Source organism: Engystomops pustulosus, chromosome 6 (assembly GCF_040894005.1).
Source record: "Engystomops pustulosus chromosome 6, aEngPut4.maternal, whole genome shotgun sequence".
NCBI classification, from domain to species: domain Eukaryota; kingdom Metazoa; phylum Chordata; class Amphibia; order Anura; family Leptodactylidae; genus Engystomops; species Engystomops pustulosus.
The window spans coordinates 7,431,226-7,451,154 of record NC_092416.1 but is presented as its reverse complement, the minus strand read 5'-3'; the positions used below and the strand labels follow the sequence as shown (position 1 = coordinate 7,451,154).

The 19,929-nt window shown below is 50.9% G+C and overlaps 1 protein-coding gene across 1 annotated transcript in view; it reads left to right on the top strand.

Annotated features, from left to right (window-relative positions):
- Nucleotides 1–335: 335 nt before the first annotated feature.
- KCNN4 (potassium calcium-activated channel subfamily N member 4) overlaps nucleotides 336–19,929 on the top strand; it is a 72,264-nt gene continuing 52,670 nt past the window's right edge. Inside the window, exon 1 of the mRNA XM_072154947.1 lies at nucleotides 336–1,003. Coding sequence (XP_072011048.1) covers nucleotides 713–1,003 — 291 coding nt within the window. The 5' untranslated portion in view covers nucleotides 336–712. The remainder of the gene's footprint in view (nucleotides 1,004–19,929) is intronic.

Sequence of the window (19,929 nt, the reverse complement as noted above, 5' to 3'; positions counted from 1 at the left end):
GTAGGTCTTGTATAGAGAAATTCCTGTAATCCGGTATTTGATAATCCAGATAATCCAATCCATTATACTGGTCCCGGTGCTCCCCCCCTCCTCCACCCTGGGACAACTACTCCCATCATCTATCACCGTCGACAACCTTCTCCTGTGTACAATAATCTCCAGTCAAAACTTTAGCAACTTTTTTTTTTTGTGTGTGTGAGTGCCCCGCCCCCTCCCCCCCTCCTCCCCGCAGCTAAACAAATAAGATATTTTACCGGGCGCCGGCATCAGAGAGAGGAAGGTGGAGGCAGCGACACATCACCGGGCGAGAGGGGGAGGGAGACATCGCAGGGCGAGAGGGAGAGGGAGACATCACGGGGCGAGAGGGAGAGGGAGACATCACGGGGCGAGAGGGAGAGGGACACATCGCAGGAAGAAAAAGGGAAGAGAAAACTTTACTCCAACTGTCAAAAAGTTTTCCAAAGTTTTTTAAAGTGCAGGATGAAGAACAGTTGGAGCTAAAAAAAGAAAATTCAATTTTCAAACTAAAAATTTCTGGGATAACTTTTTGGACTTGTCGGGAGGAGGCAGGTGACAAGTGTCCGGAGTGAAGGAGTTCTACATAGTCCCCTCCTCCCCGTTGCCCAGCGAGAACACAGGAAGCGGCGGTTTCCTTGGCTGTGTCTGGTCGCCGGACTGGGCCGGGGCTCTGGAGACGCTGCCAGAGCGGCACATGGGAAGGAGCGGCCGGCCTCTGTTTACAACATGCCTTCCTGCATCCCCAGGGAAATCAGCCGGCAGCGACATGCAGAGCAGGGAGCTCACCGACATTGCCATCCTCAGCTCCAAACCCAAAGTGGACATCCTCCGGGAGCCCGCCTCGGAGAACCTGAGGAAGCTGAAGAAGAGGAAGGTCCTGGTGGAGCAGAAGAAGAAGCTCTCCGCCTGGATCCTCTTCCTGGCGCTGCTGGGCATCGTGCTCATGGTCATACACACCGAACTGCTCCGCTTCGCCAACTGCCAGGTAGGTTCAGTCCTTGGAAGTGGATAGTCTATGTACTGAGAGCGTGTACAAGGTGCTGTTGACGGAGCCTGGATTCTGCTCTTGGCATGTGGGGCATCACAATGAGGCTTCTACACAATTCGCCAATTTCCAGGTGGCTCAGTCTGAATCTGGAGCTTTCCCTACAGGTGGATAGTCTGTATTCTGCTGAGAACTCAAACCATGTACAAGCTGCTGTTGACGGAGCCTGGATGCTGTTACTGGGCATCACGCTGATGGTTAGTCACACTTTTCCAACTGTCAGGTGGGTCAGGTTTTGCCAAAGAGCTAGCAATCCCTTACTCCTGGATGTGGAAAGTATCCAGCTGTTCAGTGAAGGTGTCTACAAGCTGCTGTTGATGGAGCCTGGACTCTGATGCTGGCATGGATGGGCATTGTTTTCCAACTTCTCCGCTTCGCCAACTTCTCCATAGGTCAGTGTGAGTCTGTAAGGAAGCCTAGCTTGTGCCTGATCTCCTGTATTTAAGCCCAGCTTCTTCCTATATTTATCTGGTTTTGGAAACTGTATTCAAGCTGCTGTTTGCGGAGTCTGGGTCCAGTTCTTGGTTCTGTTGGCTTCATACTTGAGCTGCTGTGGCTTCTAGGTCGTTCAATGTTCATATGAAGGAAAGTTTTTTTGTATTCTGCAGTTTTCTGTAGCTGTAAACAAGATGCTGTTGACGGAGCCTGGATGCTGTTCTGGGCATCGTACAAGTTACTGCTTTATTCCAATTTCCAAAGACAGGATTGAATCTGGTGGAAACTCTTCTGCAGGGTCTTATTTGAGGGGGACAGTCCGTATTCTGCGGGGTCTTCTCTGAGGGGGACAGTCCGTATTCTGCGGGGTCTTCTCTGAGGGGGACAGTCCGTATTCTGCGGGGTCTTCTCTGAGGGGGACAGTCCGTATTCTGCGGGGTCTTCTCTGAGGGGGACAGTCCGTATTCTGCAGGGTCTTATTTGAGGGGGACAGTCCGTATTCTGCTGTTTATTATAGACAAGTAGAAGCTGCTGTTGACGGAGCCTGGACTAGATATCATCCGTTTTGTTCCTTTTCAGCTGAGAACGTGTAATCATTTCCACTTTGCTTATAATGATGATGTTGAGAGGTCGGAGATTCCGGGGGTGTAGTGACATGTTCCTTGTATCTAGAGGAGGATGTAGCAGAGCTGGACACTTATCTGCAAATTATCTGCAACTTCTTATCACAAATGCAAAACCTTCCTTCTGCAAACTGGATACAGAGTGACGTGTAGAGGCTCGGTTGGCACTGAAAATCAGGTGTAGCAGAGCCGAGGCAGGGGGGCAACAGAGCCGGGGCAGGGGAGCAGAGGCAGGGGGCAGTGGAGCAAAGTCTGGAGGCAGCAGAGCCGCAGGAAGGGGGTAACAGAGCTGAGGCAGGGGGCAGCAGAGCCTCAGGAAGGGGGGAACAGAGCCGGGGCAGCGGAGCAGAGGCAGGGGGCAGCAGAGCCTTAGGAAGGGGGGAACGGTGCAGAATCAGTGGGCAGCGGAGCAGAAGCAGGGGGCAGCAGAGCCTTAGGAAGGGGGCAACAGAGCCTAGTCTGTGAGCAGCAGAGCCCAAGGCAGGGGGCAGCAGAGCCCAAGGCAGGGGGCAACAGAGCCTAGTCTGTGGGCAGCGGAGCCCAAAGCAAGGGGCAGCGGAGCCGAGTCTTGGGGGCAGCGGAGCCGAGGGTGGGGGCAGCAGGGGCAGTATGGTAGTAAATGTCATTGGGTACAAGGTCTTGTCTTAGGTTTTGTGTAGTAAACCTCATTCTGAGAGACATTGCTGGGCACAGATGTCACCGTCCGTGAAAACGCACTCAGCCCTGCTACATCTGCACTTCTCCTTTCTCCGTGGGCACTTTCACTATTTACTCAGTTGTTATAAGGACACAAGATCTTCCCTCTTCTCAGCGCTGAATAAACTTTTCCACAAGTCCCCGGTGCCAGGACCACAGATGGAGCAGTGCTGGTTCTGTTAGATGAAGCAGAGGTGACTTTGACATGTGACTCTAGGTTTTGCATGGGACTGCAGGTCAGTCTGATGTATGGATGAAGTGGGTGAGTAATAGGTGACACACTCGGCTCTGCTGCATCCGAGGATTTGTCGGGGCTGGTCCAGCTGTTGGGAATATTCCTCCTGACGTCTGGTGCGGCTCCAGACGTGGATTGTAGGAATTACCAGACATTTGTGGTGACGTTCCTGTGGTTTCTGCCGCACGAGACTGCAGCGCACCAGACAGCAGATCTCCGGTGCACAGAGCACTACGTCACACACACCCCGGACACAGGGGGCGCTCCTGCGCTGTACCCCCAGGACAGGGAGGGGGTCATCAAGTCCCTGCTAAATACATTCTAATATCCAGAAGTTGTCCTGCAGAGATGGGTAATCCGACCGCTGTGTATGTTGTTAGTAGCAGCAGGATTGTGATATATAGATTTATATTCCAGTAATGTATAGGAGCTTGTCCTCACACTGCTGTGCTCTTTACTCTCTGCGGCCAATGTTAGGTGTTGGAGAAATGTATAATCGGACCTTTGTGTATGTTGTTAGTAGCAGCATTACTGAGATATATGGGTTTGCAGTCAAGTGCACTAAGGGTCTCCTCACACTGCTGTGCTCTGTGCTCTCAGCAGTCAGGGTTATGTATTGTTCTTAGAAAGCTGTATAATCATATCTTTGTGTATGGTCTTAGTAGCAGCAGGACTTGACATATACATTAATATTCCAGGATTGTAGCTTCTCCAAGTGCACTGGAGGGGGGGGGGGGGGGTCCTCACACTGCTGTGCTCTTAGATCTCTGCACTGAACAGATCTCTGAGAGACATGTGGATAAGGTTACTGGTTAAATATTACTGCTGTCACTCAGGACAGAGGGAAGGCAGCGCAGTGCAGAGATCTGGGGCACAGCAGGGTGAGGGCACAGCAGGGTGAGGGCACAGCAGGGTGAGGGCACAGCAGGGTGAGGGCACAGCAGGGTGAGGGCACAGTACATTTGGAGCAGCTACAATGTTATTCCCTTTTTTCCTGTTGCTTCTGCTCTCACTAATGAATGAGATTCTGTATGGGAATATTGGGTCATTGTTCTGGACATTCAGGACCCCCATGGGGTGAGGGGCAGCAGAACTATGGAGGGCCCCATAATACCCCCGCAGCATAGATTGTGCACCATTCTGCTCTCTTACCCCAGTGGAGGGCATCAAAGACACATTAATATGGTGATATCCTTCTACAGAGACCTGAGAGAAGAGGAAGTGACTGCAACGGAGCCAAGACCCAGGTCACCCATCAATACAAGTGTATACATAACAGCGAGACAATCACCATTGTGTATCCACAAGCTGCCCGCTCCATACCCCCGCCTGTGGCATCATGGTGGCTGTGGCTGCATGGTGTTACATAGCCTGTATTATACCCCAGAGCTGCACTCACTATTCTGCTGTACATACATGACATTACTTATCCTGTACTGATCCTGAGTTACATCCTGTATTATACCCCAGAGCTGCACTCACTATTCTGCTGCTGGTGCAGTCACTGTGTACATACATGACATTACTTATCCTGTACTGATCCTGAGTTACATCCTGTATTATACCCCAGAGCTGCACTCACTATTCTGCTGCTGGTGCAGTCACTGTGTACATACATGACATTACTTATCCTGTACTGATCCTGAGTTACATCCTGTATTATACCCCAGAGCTGCACTCACTATTCTGCTGCTGGTGCAGTCACTGTGTACATACATGACATTACTTATCCTGTACTGATCCTGAGTTACATCCTGTATTATACCCCAGAGCTGCACTCACTATTCTGCTGCTGGTGCAGTCACTGTGTACATACATGACATTACTTATCCTGTACTGATCCTGAGTTACATCCTGTATTATACCCCAGAGCTGCACTCACTATTCTGCTGCTGGTGCAGTCACTGTGTACATACATGACATTACTTATCCTGTACTGATCCTGAGTTACATCCTGTATTATACCCCAGAGCTGCACTCACTATTCTGCTGCTGGTGCAGTCACTGTGTACATACATGACATTACTTATCCTGTACTGATCCTGAGTTACATCCTGTATTATACCCCAGAGCTGCACTCACTATTCTGCTGCTGGTGCAGTCACTGTGTACATACATGACATTACTTATCCTGTACTGATCCTGAGTTACATCCTGTATTATACCCCAGAGCTGCACTCACTATTCTGCTGCTGGTGCAGTCACTGTGTACATACATGACATTACTTATCCTGTACTGATCCTGCGTTACATCCTGTATTATACTCCAGAGCTGCACTCACTATTCTGCTGCTGGTGCAGTCACTGTGTACATACATGACATTACTTATCCTGTACTGATCCTGAGTTACATCCTGTATTATACTCCAGAGCTGCACTCACTATTCTGCTGCTGGTGCAGTCACTGTGTACATACATGACATTACTTATCCTGTACTGATCCTGAGTTACATCCTGTATTATACCCCAGAGCTGCACTCACTATTCTGCTGCTGGTGCAGTCACTGTGTACATACATGACATTACTTATCCTGTACTGATCCTGAGTTACATCCTGTATTATACCCCAGAGCTGCACTCACTATTCTGCTGCTGGTGCAGTCACTGTGTACATACATGACATTACTTATCCTGTACTGATCCTGAGTTACATCCTGTATTATACCCCAGAGCTGCACTCACTATCTGCTGCTGGTGCAGTCACTGTGTACATACATGACATTACTTATCCTGTACTGATCCTGAGTTACATCCAGTATTATACTCCAGAGCTGCACTCACTATTCTGCTGCTGGTGCAGTCACTGTGTACATACATGACATTACTTATCCTGTACTGATCCTGAGTTACATCCTGTATTATACACCAGAGCTGCACTCACTATTCTGCTGCTGGTGCAGTCACTGTGTACATACATGACATTACTTATCCTGTACTGATCCTGAGTTACATCCTGTATTATACTCCAGAGCTGCATTCACTATTCTGCTGCTGGTGCAGTCACTGTGTACATACATGACATTACTTATCCTGTACTGATCCTGAGTTACATCCTGTATTATACTCCAGAGCTGCACTCACTATTCTGCTGCTGGTGCAGTCACTGTGTACATACATGACATTACTTATCCTGTACTGATCCTGAGTTACATCCTGTATTATACCCCAGAGCTGCACTCACTATTCTGCTGCTGGTGCAGTCACTGTGTACATACATGACATTACTTATCCTGTACTGATCCTGAGTTACATCCTGTATTATACCCCAGAGCTGCACTCACTATTCTGCTGCTGGTGCAGTCACTGTGTACATACATGACATTACTTATCCTGTACTGATCCTGAGTTACATCCTGTATTATACCCCAGAGCTGCACTCACTATCTGCTGCTGGTGCAGTCACTGTGTACATACATGACATTACTTATCCTGTACTGATCCTGAGTTACATCCAGTATTATACTCCAGAGCTGCACTCACTATTCTGCTGCTGGTGCAGTCACTGTGTACATACATGACATTACTTATCCTGTAGTGATCCTGAGTTACATCCTGTATTATACCCCAGAGCTGCACTCACTATTCTGCTGCTGGTGCAGTCACTGTGTACATACATGACATTACTTATCCTGTACTGATCCTGAGTTACATCCTGTATTATACTCCAGAGCTGCACGCACTATTCTGCTGCTGGTGCAGTCACTGTGTACATACATGACATTACTTATCCTGTACTGATCCTGAGTTACATCCTGTATTATACTCCAGAGCTGCACTCACTATTCTGCTGCTGGTGCAGTCACTGTGTACATACATGGCATTACTTATCCTGTACTGATCCTGAGTTACATCCTGTATTATACCTCAGAGCTGCACTCACTATTCTGCTGCTGGTGCAGTCACTGTGTACATACATGACATTACTTATCCTGTACTGATCCTGAGTTACATCCTGTATTATACCCCAGAGCTGCACTCACTATTCTGCTGCTGGTGCAGTCACTGTGTACATACATGACATTACTTATCCTGTACTGATCCTGAGTTACATCCTGTATTATACACCAGAGCTGCACTCACTATTCTGCTGCTGGTGCAGTCACTGTGTACATACATGACATTACTTATCCTGTACTGATCCTGAGTTACATCCTGTATTATACTCCAGAGCTGCATTCACTATTCTGCTGCTGGTGCAGTCACTGTGTACATACATGACATTACTTATCCTGTACTGATCCTGAGTTACATCCTGTATTATACCCCAGAGCAGCACTCACTATTCTGCTGCTGGTGCAGTCACTGTGTACATACATGACATTACTTATCCTGTACTGATCCTGAGTTACATCCTGTATTATACTCCAGAGCTGCACTCACTATTCTGCTGCTGGTGCAGTCACTGTGTACATACATGACATTACTTATCCTGTACTGATCCTGAGTTACATCCTGTATTATACCTCAGAGCTGCACTCACTATTCTGCTGCTGGTGCAGTCACTGTGTACATACATGACATTACTTATCCTGTACTGATCCTGAGTTACATCCTGTATTACATCCCAGAGCTGCACTCACTATTCTGCTGCTGGTGCAGTCACTGTGTACATACATGACATTACTTATCCTGTACTGATCCTGAGTTACATCCTGTATTATACCCCAGAGCTGCACTCACTATTCTGCTGCTGGTGCAGTCACTGTGTACATACATGACATTACTTATCCTGTACTGATCCTGAGTTACATCCTGTATTATACTCCAGAGCTGCACTCACTATTCTGCTGCTGGTGCAGTCACTGTGTACATACATGACATTACTTATCCTGTACTGATCCTGAGTTACATCCTGTATTATACCCCAGAGCTGCACTCACTATTCTGCTGCTGGTGCAGTCACTGTGTACATACATGACATTACTTATCCTGTACTGATCCTGAGTTACATCCTGTATTATACACCAGAGCTGCACTCACTATTCTGCTGCTGGTGCAGTCACTGTGTACATACATGACATTATTATCCTGTACTGATCCTGAGTTACATCCTGTATTATACTCCAGAGCTGCACTCACTATTCTACTGTCACTGTGTACATACATGACATTACTTATCCTGTACTGATCCTGAGTTACATCCTGTATTATACACCAGAGCTGCACTCACTATTCTGCTGTTGGTGCAGTCACTGTGTACATACATGACATTACTTATCCTGTACTGATCCTGAGTTACATCCTGTATTATACTCCAGAGCTGCACTCACTATTCTGCTGCTGGTGCAGTCACTGTACATACATGACATTACTTATCCTGTACTGATCCTGAGTTACATCCTGTATTATACCCCAGAGCTGCACTCACTATTCTGCTGTTGGTGCAGTCACTGTGTACATACATGACATTACTTATCCTGTACTGATCCTGAGTTACATCCTGTATTATACTCCAGAGCTGCACTCACTATTCTGCTGCTGGTGCAGTCACTGTACATACATGACATTACTTATCCTGTACTGATCCTGAGTTACATCCTGTATTATACCCCAGAGCTGCACTCACTATTCTGCTGCTGGTGCAGTCACTGTACATACATGACATTACTTATCCTGTACTGATCCTGAGTTACATCCTGTATTATACTCCAGAGCTGCACTCACTATTCTGCTGCTGGTGCAGTCACTGTACATACATGACATTACTTATCCTGTACTGATCCTGAGTTACATCCTGTATTGTACCCCAGAGCTGCACTCACTATTCTGCTTCTATCACCATAGCGGGCACTACTGGCACTGTGTTATTCTGCTTGAGGTAAAGCCTCTCATTATGTTACATGGTCTGGGACTGGGGCCTCTTGTTCTACTCGATGCTCTGGAGGAATTGATTTCCAGGTGATCTTTATAATTCTATAATCCTATTTCTGAGAGAAATGCTGTCACATCCCCAATCAGTCCCACAGAAGATGCTCCCGGCCCCGGGGGGATCTCCAGGTATCACAGTGTAATGTCTGCAGCTTTTCTGTGTCCTGATGCTGAGTGTAGCAGCTCCTCGTCTCTACCTCAGCGGGAAATCCCAGCATAACATGTAATTATCTATCCTCTATCTCACATCTTCCTATTTGAATGGGTTAAAGTGTTATCCTCATCTCCTGGGCGGCTTCTCCTGCAGCTTCCACGCTGGCATCTACTCCCGGGCATCATGTGTCCCTCAGAACAATAGGAGGAATAGAAGCTGTTAGTAAGAATAGTAAGACTATGTACAGCCGGGTAGGACAGGGTTAACCATGTTTGGGGGGGGGGGGGGTCTGGTAAATAAGTCCCACATTGTCTTCTATGTAGCGTCCGCACATCCTTCTCCTGGAAGATCATTTACTAATGAAATGAAAAAATCTTCTGTAACCGCAATGGAAATATCAATCAGGATTTGCATCAAGGAAGAAACGCATCCGCAATGAGCTACACACGTGATGTCTATGAGATCAGAGAGGACTCGCCCGCTCCCGGTACACACGGGGGCCCCTGCCACTGCTGATACACACGGGGGCCCCTGCCCACTCCCGGAACACTCCAGCCCCTGCCCGCTCCTGGGACACTCGAGCCCCTGCCCGTTCCTGGGACACTCAGGACTCTGCCCGATCCTGGGACACTCAAGCCCCTGCCCGTTCCTGGGACACTCAGGCCCCTGCCCGCTCCTGGGACACTCAGGACTCTGCCCGCTCCTGGGACACATGGACCCCTGCCCGCTCCTGGGACACTCAGGCCCCTGCCCGTTCCTGGGACACATGGACCCCTGCCCGCTCCTGGGACACTCAGGACTCTGCCCGCTCCTGGGACACATGGACCCCTGCCCGCTCCTGGGACACTCAGGCCCCTGCCCGCTCCTGGGACACATGGGCCCCTGTGCGCTCCTGGTACACACAGGTCCCTGCCTGCTCCTGGTACACATGGACCCCTGCCTGCTCCTGGTACACACAGGTCCCTGCCCGCTCCTGGTACACACAGGTCCCTGCCTGCTCCTGGGACACAAGAGCCCCTTCCTGCTCCTGGCACACACAGGTCCCTGCCTGCTCCTGGGACACAAGAGCCCCTTCCTGCTCCTGGCACACACAGGTCCCTGCCTGCTCCTGGGACACTCGAGCCCCTGCCCGCTCCTGGCACACACAGGTCCCTGCCTGCTCCTGGGACACTCGAGCCCCTGCCTGCTCCTGGCACACACAGGTCCCTGCCTGCTCCTGGGACACTAGAGCTCCTGCCTGCTCCTGGGACACTAGAGCTGCCTGCTCCTGGAACACACAGGTCCCTGCCTGCTCCTGGGACACTAGAGCTGCCTGCTCCTGGGACACTAGAGCTCCTGTCTGCTCCTGGGACACTCGAGCCCCTGCCCGCACCCGGTACACTCGAGCCCCTGCCCGCACCCGGTACACTCGAGCCCCTGCCCGCACCCGGTACACTCGAGCCCCTGCCCGCACCCGGTACACTCGAGCCCCTGCCCGCTCCCGGTACACTCGAGCCCCTGCCCGCTCCCGGTACACTCGAGCCCCTGCCCGCTACCGGTACACTTGAGCCCCTGCCCGCTCCTGGTACACACAGGTCCCTACCCACTTCGGGGATACACGGGCCTCTGCCCGCTACCGGTACATGAGCATTAAATGTCTGGTAATTTCAATGGAAAATCCATAAAGTTTTGTAGCGCAACCAGATCTTACACATTTCAGGGAAAGTTAACATGGGCCAAAATGGCCCCCAGGCTACGTCTGGTCACCCAGGGTCTAAACATGACAGAATAGTCAATGTGAGTCAGTAAGGTCTACATTGTCCAGGAGGTGTTGGTCTGTATTGACTGGGATCAATAATCACATAAGTTTGATCTAGGACGGGCAACATGGCTCCAAAAAGGTTACCATATTCTAGAATGGTGAACCTGTGCCAGGTGGTCAACATGGGCCAGATATCCTACAGACGACCTTCTCTAGTCTTAATGCAGATGTTTCTCAGGTCTCTCTGGGGTCTCTGCACACCCTACATGAGGATCTCAGTGAGGTCTGGGTGAATGGTCGCATCCAGAACCTGCGGAAGAGATACAAGACCGGTTTGGCACCGATAGCGACTGATCAGTTTCACGTTGTCCTATTCCTTATGACCTGATGAGTCTGGCCATGCCAGGTAATGGCACAGTCATGTGTAGTTTCTTAGTTGTGCCCCCAGTGCCCTCATAATCTGCCATTCCCAGAAGGTCTCGATAAGAACATTGCATTGTTTGTTGTGGAAAGCTACAAATAGCCGGTACACTTCCCTTCATGGGAAACAATGGAGCTCAGTCCTCGTCACTGACCAGCAGAGACTATGTCGGGGTGAGGACAAACCCTCAGCCGCTCAGGTAGAGCCCAGGTCCATGGCTCACGCTCAGTAACGATACCGGCAATAGGCACCAACCATATGGACGAGTGGCCGAAGTGTATGCATCTGACTTGTAGACATCATTACCGTGCATCAGGCGTAGGGAGAAGCCTACACAGCAGGAAAGCTTAGACTAGGCTTAAGCAACAGAATAGTCAACAAGGATGACCCCAAGGTAGGTGAGGATGGTCAACGTGGGCCAGAAAGATCAACATGGTCTTCATGGTTCTTCAAAGGCCATAAATAGAATTAGACCCTAGCGAATAGTTCTTGGCTCCAAAGTCAACTCCAAATGAAGTTTTTTGTGGGGTCTCGCTTGGGCTGATATTTTGGTGAGCCAGCCCATACAAGAAGCCTCTCTTAACCTTCACACAGTGTGTCCTCCACTATGGCACAATGGCATAAGATCTAGTACTGGACTATTCCACCAATGTACCAGCGGATGCTCTGGAGGGCCCAAGGTCTATACCATGTCCAGCAGAAGTCAACCTAACTTGGAGACTAGTAGATTTTTGGGTGATTTTTGTAGAGGACAAACCTTCTACATCTCCAGTTTGCTCCATCAAATTATTAGCGGTGCCATAGCACAGACATTATATTGTCTCAGACACAGACACCAGAAGTTTCCCAAAGGCCTTCCGGGTCGTCTGACACATATATTTCCCAGCATGCAATTCAGTGACGCCAAGAGAGAGCCCGTCAAAGGTGCCTCCTAGGGTGATTGCTACAAGTGACTCACAGTAAACCAACCAAAGATCTCCCCAGTGGTCCCATTCACAGATACTCACTTCCAGGCATCAAAGCCGCGTCCTGCAGATGAGCCACAGGCTGCACCGCTGTCCATGAGAGGATAGTCTTTAGTTAAGATCCTCAATAGTATTAACAGTCCTAAGTCTCTGGTCTGTAGAAGAACACATGTACATATAGGTATGCCACAAAAATGATATTTTAGTCATTTATACTAAAAAAAAACATAAAATAAAAAAAATAATTAAAACATAATAGGAGAAATTTCTCTCGGAAGATCCACCAAGGCTCCACCCACTCTGTCCTTCAGCATAAACCCTGCGGACCTTCCCGTTTGTCCTCGAACATGAAAAGTTTTTTTTTTTTCATGGAGGTAAAGATAAAACATAGAATAGCAAAAATAACAAAAAAAATGTGCAATTATTACAAGACATTTGTCAGCTCTTAGTGTCAGCAGGTTATAGGGGGTGGGCGGTTGAGCTTTGGGTGTTTTTAGGTTTTTTTATCAGATTTTTCTGTGCCTCAGGCTAGGGCCGTTGGCTGTGCTGTCTCCGCAGAATGTGTCCCACACCCAACCACGTCCTGACATCAGCAAAACCAATACCTACACTAAGTAACACCGTGTCCTGAAGATAAAACATGTAAAATATTATTTCCTCGGTGTGGACCAAAGCCAGGAATAAAACACTGCTCCCTGTACTATTACACAGAGGGGACGGGACTAAGAGGGGCCTTAACAAGTCTTTCTTTCAAGTCCTGATTCACTCGCTAACACCCCATCCTTCTCACCAGGATAGCCATCAGGAAGGTCTGTGTAAATCATCCACAGCTGCTGTCCCCTCTCTGTGCTGGACTTACAGGTAACTATTTATTAGCAGGTACAAAGCCTCATGGTGAATTCTCTCACCAATGACACATTTCCACACTGCGCCCCTAAAGATAACATCGTAACAGGATAATGCCTCTTGGATAACAATGACCCACACTGTGCTCCTAAATATTATATCTCGCACATTGCAACCAAACTGTACCCCCTTGCATAAATCGCAAAATACACTGTAACCCCTCAGTATATTATCCTATATACTATATTCCCTGAATAAAAGACTAAAGAGTAACCCCTGAATGGATATATATACACTTTACCCACTAAATATATTAATTATAGGAGTACCCCAACAAATTAATTATATAAACTGCCTTCCAAAAAGAATGTTATAACATACAGAGCCACGCCCAGTGTAACTTATATACAGCCCTCTCCTGAATTACATACAAGGTCCCTAATTCATTTATATTTCCTCCATAGAATCTTGTGTCCTCTCATATTGCAACCTCTTATCTTCCCCTCATATTGTGGCCCCTTGTATGTCCTCCTATTGTGCAGATCTCATCTCCTTCTCATATTAAGGCCTCTCTCCTCCTCTGCACATTGTGGCCTCTCTCCTCCTCTGCACATTGTGGCCTCTCTCCTCCTCTGCACATTGTGGCCTCTCTCCTCCTCCGCACATTGTGGCCCCTCTCCTCCTCTGCACATTGTGGCCCTTCTCCTCCTCTGCACATTGTGGCCCCTCTCCTCCTCTGCACATTGTGGCCCCTCTCCTCCTCTGCACATTGTGGCCCTTCTCCTCCTCTGCACATTGTGGCCTCTCTCCTCCTCTGCACATTGTGGCCTCTCTCCTCCTCTGCACATTGTGGCCTCTCTCCTCCTCTGCACATTGTGGCCTCTCTCCTCCTCTGCACATTGTGGCCTCTCTCCTCCTCCGCACATTGTGGCCCCTCTCCTCCTCTGCACATTGTGGCCCTTCTCCTCCTCTGCACATTGTGGCCCCTCTCCTCCTCTGCACATTGTGGCCCCTCTCCTCCTCTGCACATTGTGGCCCTTCTCCTCCTCTGCACATTGTGGCCTCTCTCCTCCTCTGCACATTGTGGCCTCTCTCCTCCTCCGCACATTGTGGCCTCTCTCCTCCTCCGCACATTGTGGCCCCTCTCCTCCTCTGCACATTGTGGCCCTTCTCCTCCTCTGCACATTGTGGCCCTTCTCCTCCTCTGCACATTGTGGCCCTTCTCCTCCTCTGCACATTGTGGCCCCTCTCCTCCTCTGCACATTGTGGCCCCTCTCCTCCTCTGCACATTGTGGCCCTTCTCCTCCTCTGCACATTGTGGCCTCTCTCCTCCTCCGCACATTGTGGCCCCTCTTCTCCCTCCCATCACATCATGGCCCCTCTCCTCCTGAGCCCAGTGTGGCCCCTCTCATCCTCCTCTCCTCTAATGTTGTGCCCCTGTTCTCCTCCCCCTCACATTGTGGCCCTCTCCTCCTCCGCCTCATGTTGTGGCCCTCTTCTCCTCCACCTCCTGTTGTGGCCCCTCTCCACATCACGTTGTAGGACCTCTCCGCCTCCCCTTACATTGTCGTCTCTGTTTTCCTACCCCCTTAACTTCTCACTTACCTCCTCTTGTTACCCCCAGCGGTCTTTCCTCCTCCACTGCTGTTGGTATACGCAGCTCTGAAACCTGCAGTCGTTATGATGTCATCATATTACGCCTGCCTGTCTCTGCTGCGCACAGTTGTGGCAGGGGCACAGCCAGGGCCGGCTTAAAACTGGCAGCTAGCCAGCTAGGCAGCTAGCCTCTGTAGTATATAGCCTGCCAGCCTCTGTATATAGCCTGTCAGCTCCTGTAGTATATAGCCTGCCAGCCCCCTGTAGAATGTAGCCTGCCAGCCCACTGTAGTATATAGCCTGCCAGCCCCCTGTAGTTTATAACCTGCCAGCCCCCTGTAGAATGTAGCCTGCCAGCCCACTGTAGTATATAGCCTGCCAGCCCCCTGTAGTTTATAACCTGCCAGCCCCCTGTAGAACACAGCCACCAGCCCCCTGTAGAATATAGCCTGCCAGCCCCTTGTAGTATATATCCTGCCAGCCCCTGTAGTATATAGCCTGCCAGCCCCCTGTAGTTTATAACCTGCCAGCCCCCTGTAGAATGTAGCCTGCCAGCACCCTGTAGTATAAAGCCAGCCAGCCCCCTGTATCATATAGCCTGCCTCCTGTAGAATACAGCCACCAGCCCCCTGTAGAATATAGCCTGCCAGCCCCTTGTAGTATATAGCCTGCCAGTCCCGTGTAGTATGTAGCCTGCCAGCCCCCTCTAGTATATAGCCTGCCAGCCCCCTCTAGTATATAGCCTGCCAGCCCCCTCTAGTATATAGCCTGCCCCTTTGTAGTATATAGCTGCCAGCCCCTGTAGAATATAGCTGCCAGCCCCCTTTAATATACAGCCTGCCAGCCCCCTGTAATATACAGCCTGCCAACCCCCAGTAGTATACAGCCTCCGGTCCCCTGTAGTATACAGCCGCCAGCCTCCTGTAGTATATAGCCTTCCAGCCCCTTGCAGTATATAGCCTTCCACTTCCTGTAGTATATAGCCTGCCAGCCCCCAGTAGTATATAGCCTTCCAGCCCCTCTTAGTATATAGCCTGCCAGCCACCTCTAGTATATAGCCTGCCCCTTTGTAGAATATATCTGCCAGCCCCCTGTAATATATAGCCTGCCAGCCGCCAGTAGTATATAGCCTGCCAGCTCCAGTAGTATACAGCCTGCCAGCCCCCTGTAGTATACAGCCTGCCAGCCCCCTGTAGTATACAGCCTGCCAGCCCCCTGTAGAATATAGCTACCACCCCCTGTAGAATTTAGCCACCAGCCCCCTGTAGAATATAGCTGCCAGCCCCCAGTAGTATAGAGCCAGTCCCGTGTAGTATATAGCCGCCAGCTCCCTGTAGAATGTACCTGCCAGCCCCCTGTACAATACAGCTGCCAGCCCTTTAGTATATAGCCAGCCAGACCCTTGTAGTATATAGCCTGCCTGCCCCCTGTAGTATACAGCCTGCCAGCCCCCTGTAGTATACAGCCTGCCAGCCCCCTGTAGAATATAGCTACCAGGCCCCTGTAGAACACAGCCACCACCCCCCTGTAGAATTTAGCTGCCAGCCCCCAGTAGAATATAGCCACCAGCCCCCTGTAGAATATAGCTGCCAGCCCCCAGTAGTATATAGCCAGTCCCCTGTAGTATATAGCTGCCAGTGCCCTGTAGAATATACTTGCCAGCCCTCTGTACAATACATCTGCCAGCCCTTTAGTATATAGCCAGCCAGACCCTTGTAGTATATAGCCTGCCAGTCCCCTGTAGTATACAGCCTGCCAGCCCCCTGTAGAATATAGCTACCAGCCCCCTGTAGAATACAGCCACCAGCCCCCTGTAATATACAGCCACCAGCCCCCTGTAATATACAGCCACCAGCCCCCTGTAGAATACAGCCACCAGCCCCCTGTAGTATACAGCCACCAGCCCCCTGTAATATACAACCACCAGCCCCCTGTAGTATACAGCCGCCAGCCCCCCCAGCCCCCTGTAATATACAGCCACCAGCCCCCTGTAGTATATAGCCACCAGCCCCCTGTAGAATACAGCCACCAGCCCCCTGTAGTATACAGCCACCAGACCCCTGTAGTATACAGCCACCAGCCCCCTGTAATATACAGCCACCAGCCCCCTGTAATATACAGCCACCAGCCCCCTGTAATATACAGCCACCAGCCCCCTGTAATATACAGCCACCAGCCCCCTGTAATATACAGCCACCAGCCACCTGTAGTATACAGCCACCAGCCCCCTGTAATATACAGCCACCAGCCCCCTGTAATATACAGCCACCAGCCCCCTGTAGTATACAGCCACCAGCCCCCTGTAGAATACAGCCACCAGCCCCCTGTAGTATACAGCCACCAGCCCCCTGTAGAATATAGCCACCAGCCCCCTGTAGTATATAGCCACCAGCCCCCTGTAATATACAGGCACCAGCCCCCTGTAATATACAGCCACCAGCCCCCTGTAGTATACAGCCACCAGCCCCCTGTAGTATACAGCCACCAGCCCCCTTTAGAATACAGCCACCAGCCCCCTGTAGTATACAGCCACCAGCCCCCTGTAGAATACAGCCACCAGCCCCCTGTAGTATACAGCCACCAGCCCCCTGTAGAATACAGCCTCCAGCCCCCTGTAGAATACAGCCTCCAGCCCCCTGTAGAATACAGCCTCCAGCCCCCTGTAGAATACAGCCGCCAGCCCCCTGTAGTATACAGCCTCCAGCCCCCTGTAATATACAGCCACCAGCCCCCTGTAATATACAGCCACCAGCCCCCTGTAGTATACAGCCTCCAGCCCCCTGTAGAATACAGCCACCAGCCCCCTGTAGTATACAGCCACCAGCCCCCTGTAGAATATAGCCACCAGCCCCCTGTAATATACAGGCACCAGCCCCCTGTAATATACAGCCACCAGCCCCCTGTAGTATATAGCCACCAGCCCCCTGTAGAATACAGCCACCAGCCCCCTGTAGTATACAGCCACCAGACCCCTGTAGTATACAGCCACCAGCCCCCTGTAATATACAGCCACCAGCCCCCTGTAATATACAGCCACCAGCCCCCTGTAATATACAGCCACCAGCCCCCTGTAATATAAACAGCCACCAGCCCCCTGTAATATACAGCCACCAGCCCCCTGTAATATACAGCCACCAGCCCCCTGTAGAATATAGCCACCAGCCCCCTGTAATATACAGCCACCAGCCCCCTGTAGTATACAGCCACCAGCCCCCTGTAGTATACAGTCACCAGCCCCCTGTAATATACAGCCACCAGCCCCCTGTAGAATATAGCCACCAGCCCCCTGTAATATACAGCCACCAGCCCCCTGTAATATAAACAGCCACCAGCCCCCTGTAGAATATAGCCACCAGCCCCCTGTAGTATATAGCCACCAGCCCCCTGTAATATACAGCCACCAGCCCCATGTAATATAAACAGCCACCAGCCCCCTGTAATATACAGCCACCAGCCCCCTGTAATATAAACAGCCACCAGCCCCCTGTAATATACAGCCACCAGCCCCCTGTAATATACAGCCACCAGCCCCCTGTAGTATACAGCCACCAGCCCCCTGTAGAATACAGCCACCAGCCCCCTGTAGTATACAGCCACCAGCCCCCTGTAGAATATAGCAACCAGCCCCCTGTAGTATATAGCCACCAGCCCCCTGTAATATACAGGCACCAGCCCCCTGTAATATACAGCCACCAGCCCCCTGTAGTATACAGCCACCAGCCCCCTGTAGTATACAGCCACCAGCCCCCTTTAGAATACAGCCACCAGCCCCCTGTAGCATACAGCCACCAGCCCCCTGTAGAATACAGCCACCAGCCCCCTGTAGTATACAGCCACCAGCCCCCTGTAGAATATAGCCACCAGCCCCCTGTAGTATATAGCCACCAGCCCCCTGTAATATACAGGCACCAGCCCCCTGTAATATACAGCCACCAGCCCCCTGTAGTATATAGCCACCAGCCCCCTGTAGAATACAGCCACCAGCCCCCTGTAGTATACAGCCACCAGCCCCCTGTAATATACAGCCACCAGCCCCCTGTAATATACAGCCACCAGCCCCCTGTAATATACAGCCACCAGCCACCTGTAGTATACAGCCACCAGCCCCCTGTAATATACAGCCACCAGCCCCCTGTAATATACAGCCACCAGCCCCCTGTAGTATACAGCCACCAGCCCCCTGTAGAATACAGCCACCAGCCCCCTGTAGTATACAGCCACCAGCCCCCTGTAGTATACAGCCACCAGCCCCCTGTAGAATATAGCCACCAGCCCCCTGTAGTATATAGCCACCAGCCCCCTGTAATATACAGGCACCAGCCCCCTGTAATATACAGCCACCAGCCCCCTGTAGTATACAGCCACCAGCCCGCTGTAGTATACAGCCACCAGCCCCCTTTAGAATACAGCCACCAGCCCCCTGTAGTATACAGCCACCAGCCCCCTGTAGAATACAGCCACCAGCCCCCTGTAGTATACAGCCACCAGCCCCCTGTAGAATATAGCCACCAGCCCCCTGTAGTATATAGCCACCAGCCCCCTGTAATATACAGGCACCAGCCCCCTGTAATATACAACCACCAGCCCCCTGTAGTATATAGCCACCAGCCCCCTGTAGAATACAGCCACCAGCCCCCTGTAGTATACAGCCACCAGCCCCCTGTAGTATACAGCCACCAGCCCCCTGTAATATACAGCCACCAGCCCCCTGTAATATACAGCCACCAGCCCCCTGTAATATACAGCCACCAGCCCCCTGTAATATAAACAGCCACCAGCCCCCTGTAATATACAGCCACCAGCCCCCTGTAATATACAGCCACCAGCCCCTTGTAGAATATAGCCACCAGCCCCCTGTAATATACAGCCACCAGCCCCCTGTAGAATACAGCCACCAGCCCCCTGTAGAATACAGCCACCAGCCCCCTGTAGTATACAGCCACCAGCCCCCTGTAGAATATAGCCACCAGCCCCCTGTAGTATATAGCCACCAGCCCCCTGTAATATACAGGCACCAGCCCCCTGTAATATACAGCCACCAGCCCCCTGTAGTATACAGCCACCAGCCCCCTGTAGTATACAGCCACCAGCCCCCTTTAGAATACAGCCACCAGCCCCCTGTAGTATACAGCCACCAGCCCCCTGTAGAATACAGCCACCAGCCCCCTGTAGTATACAGCCACCAGCCCCCTGTAGAATATAGCCACCAGCCCCCTGTAGTATACAGCCACCAGCCCCCTGTAGTATACAGCCACCAGCCCCCTGTAGAATATAGCCACCAGCCCC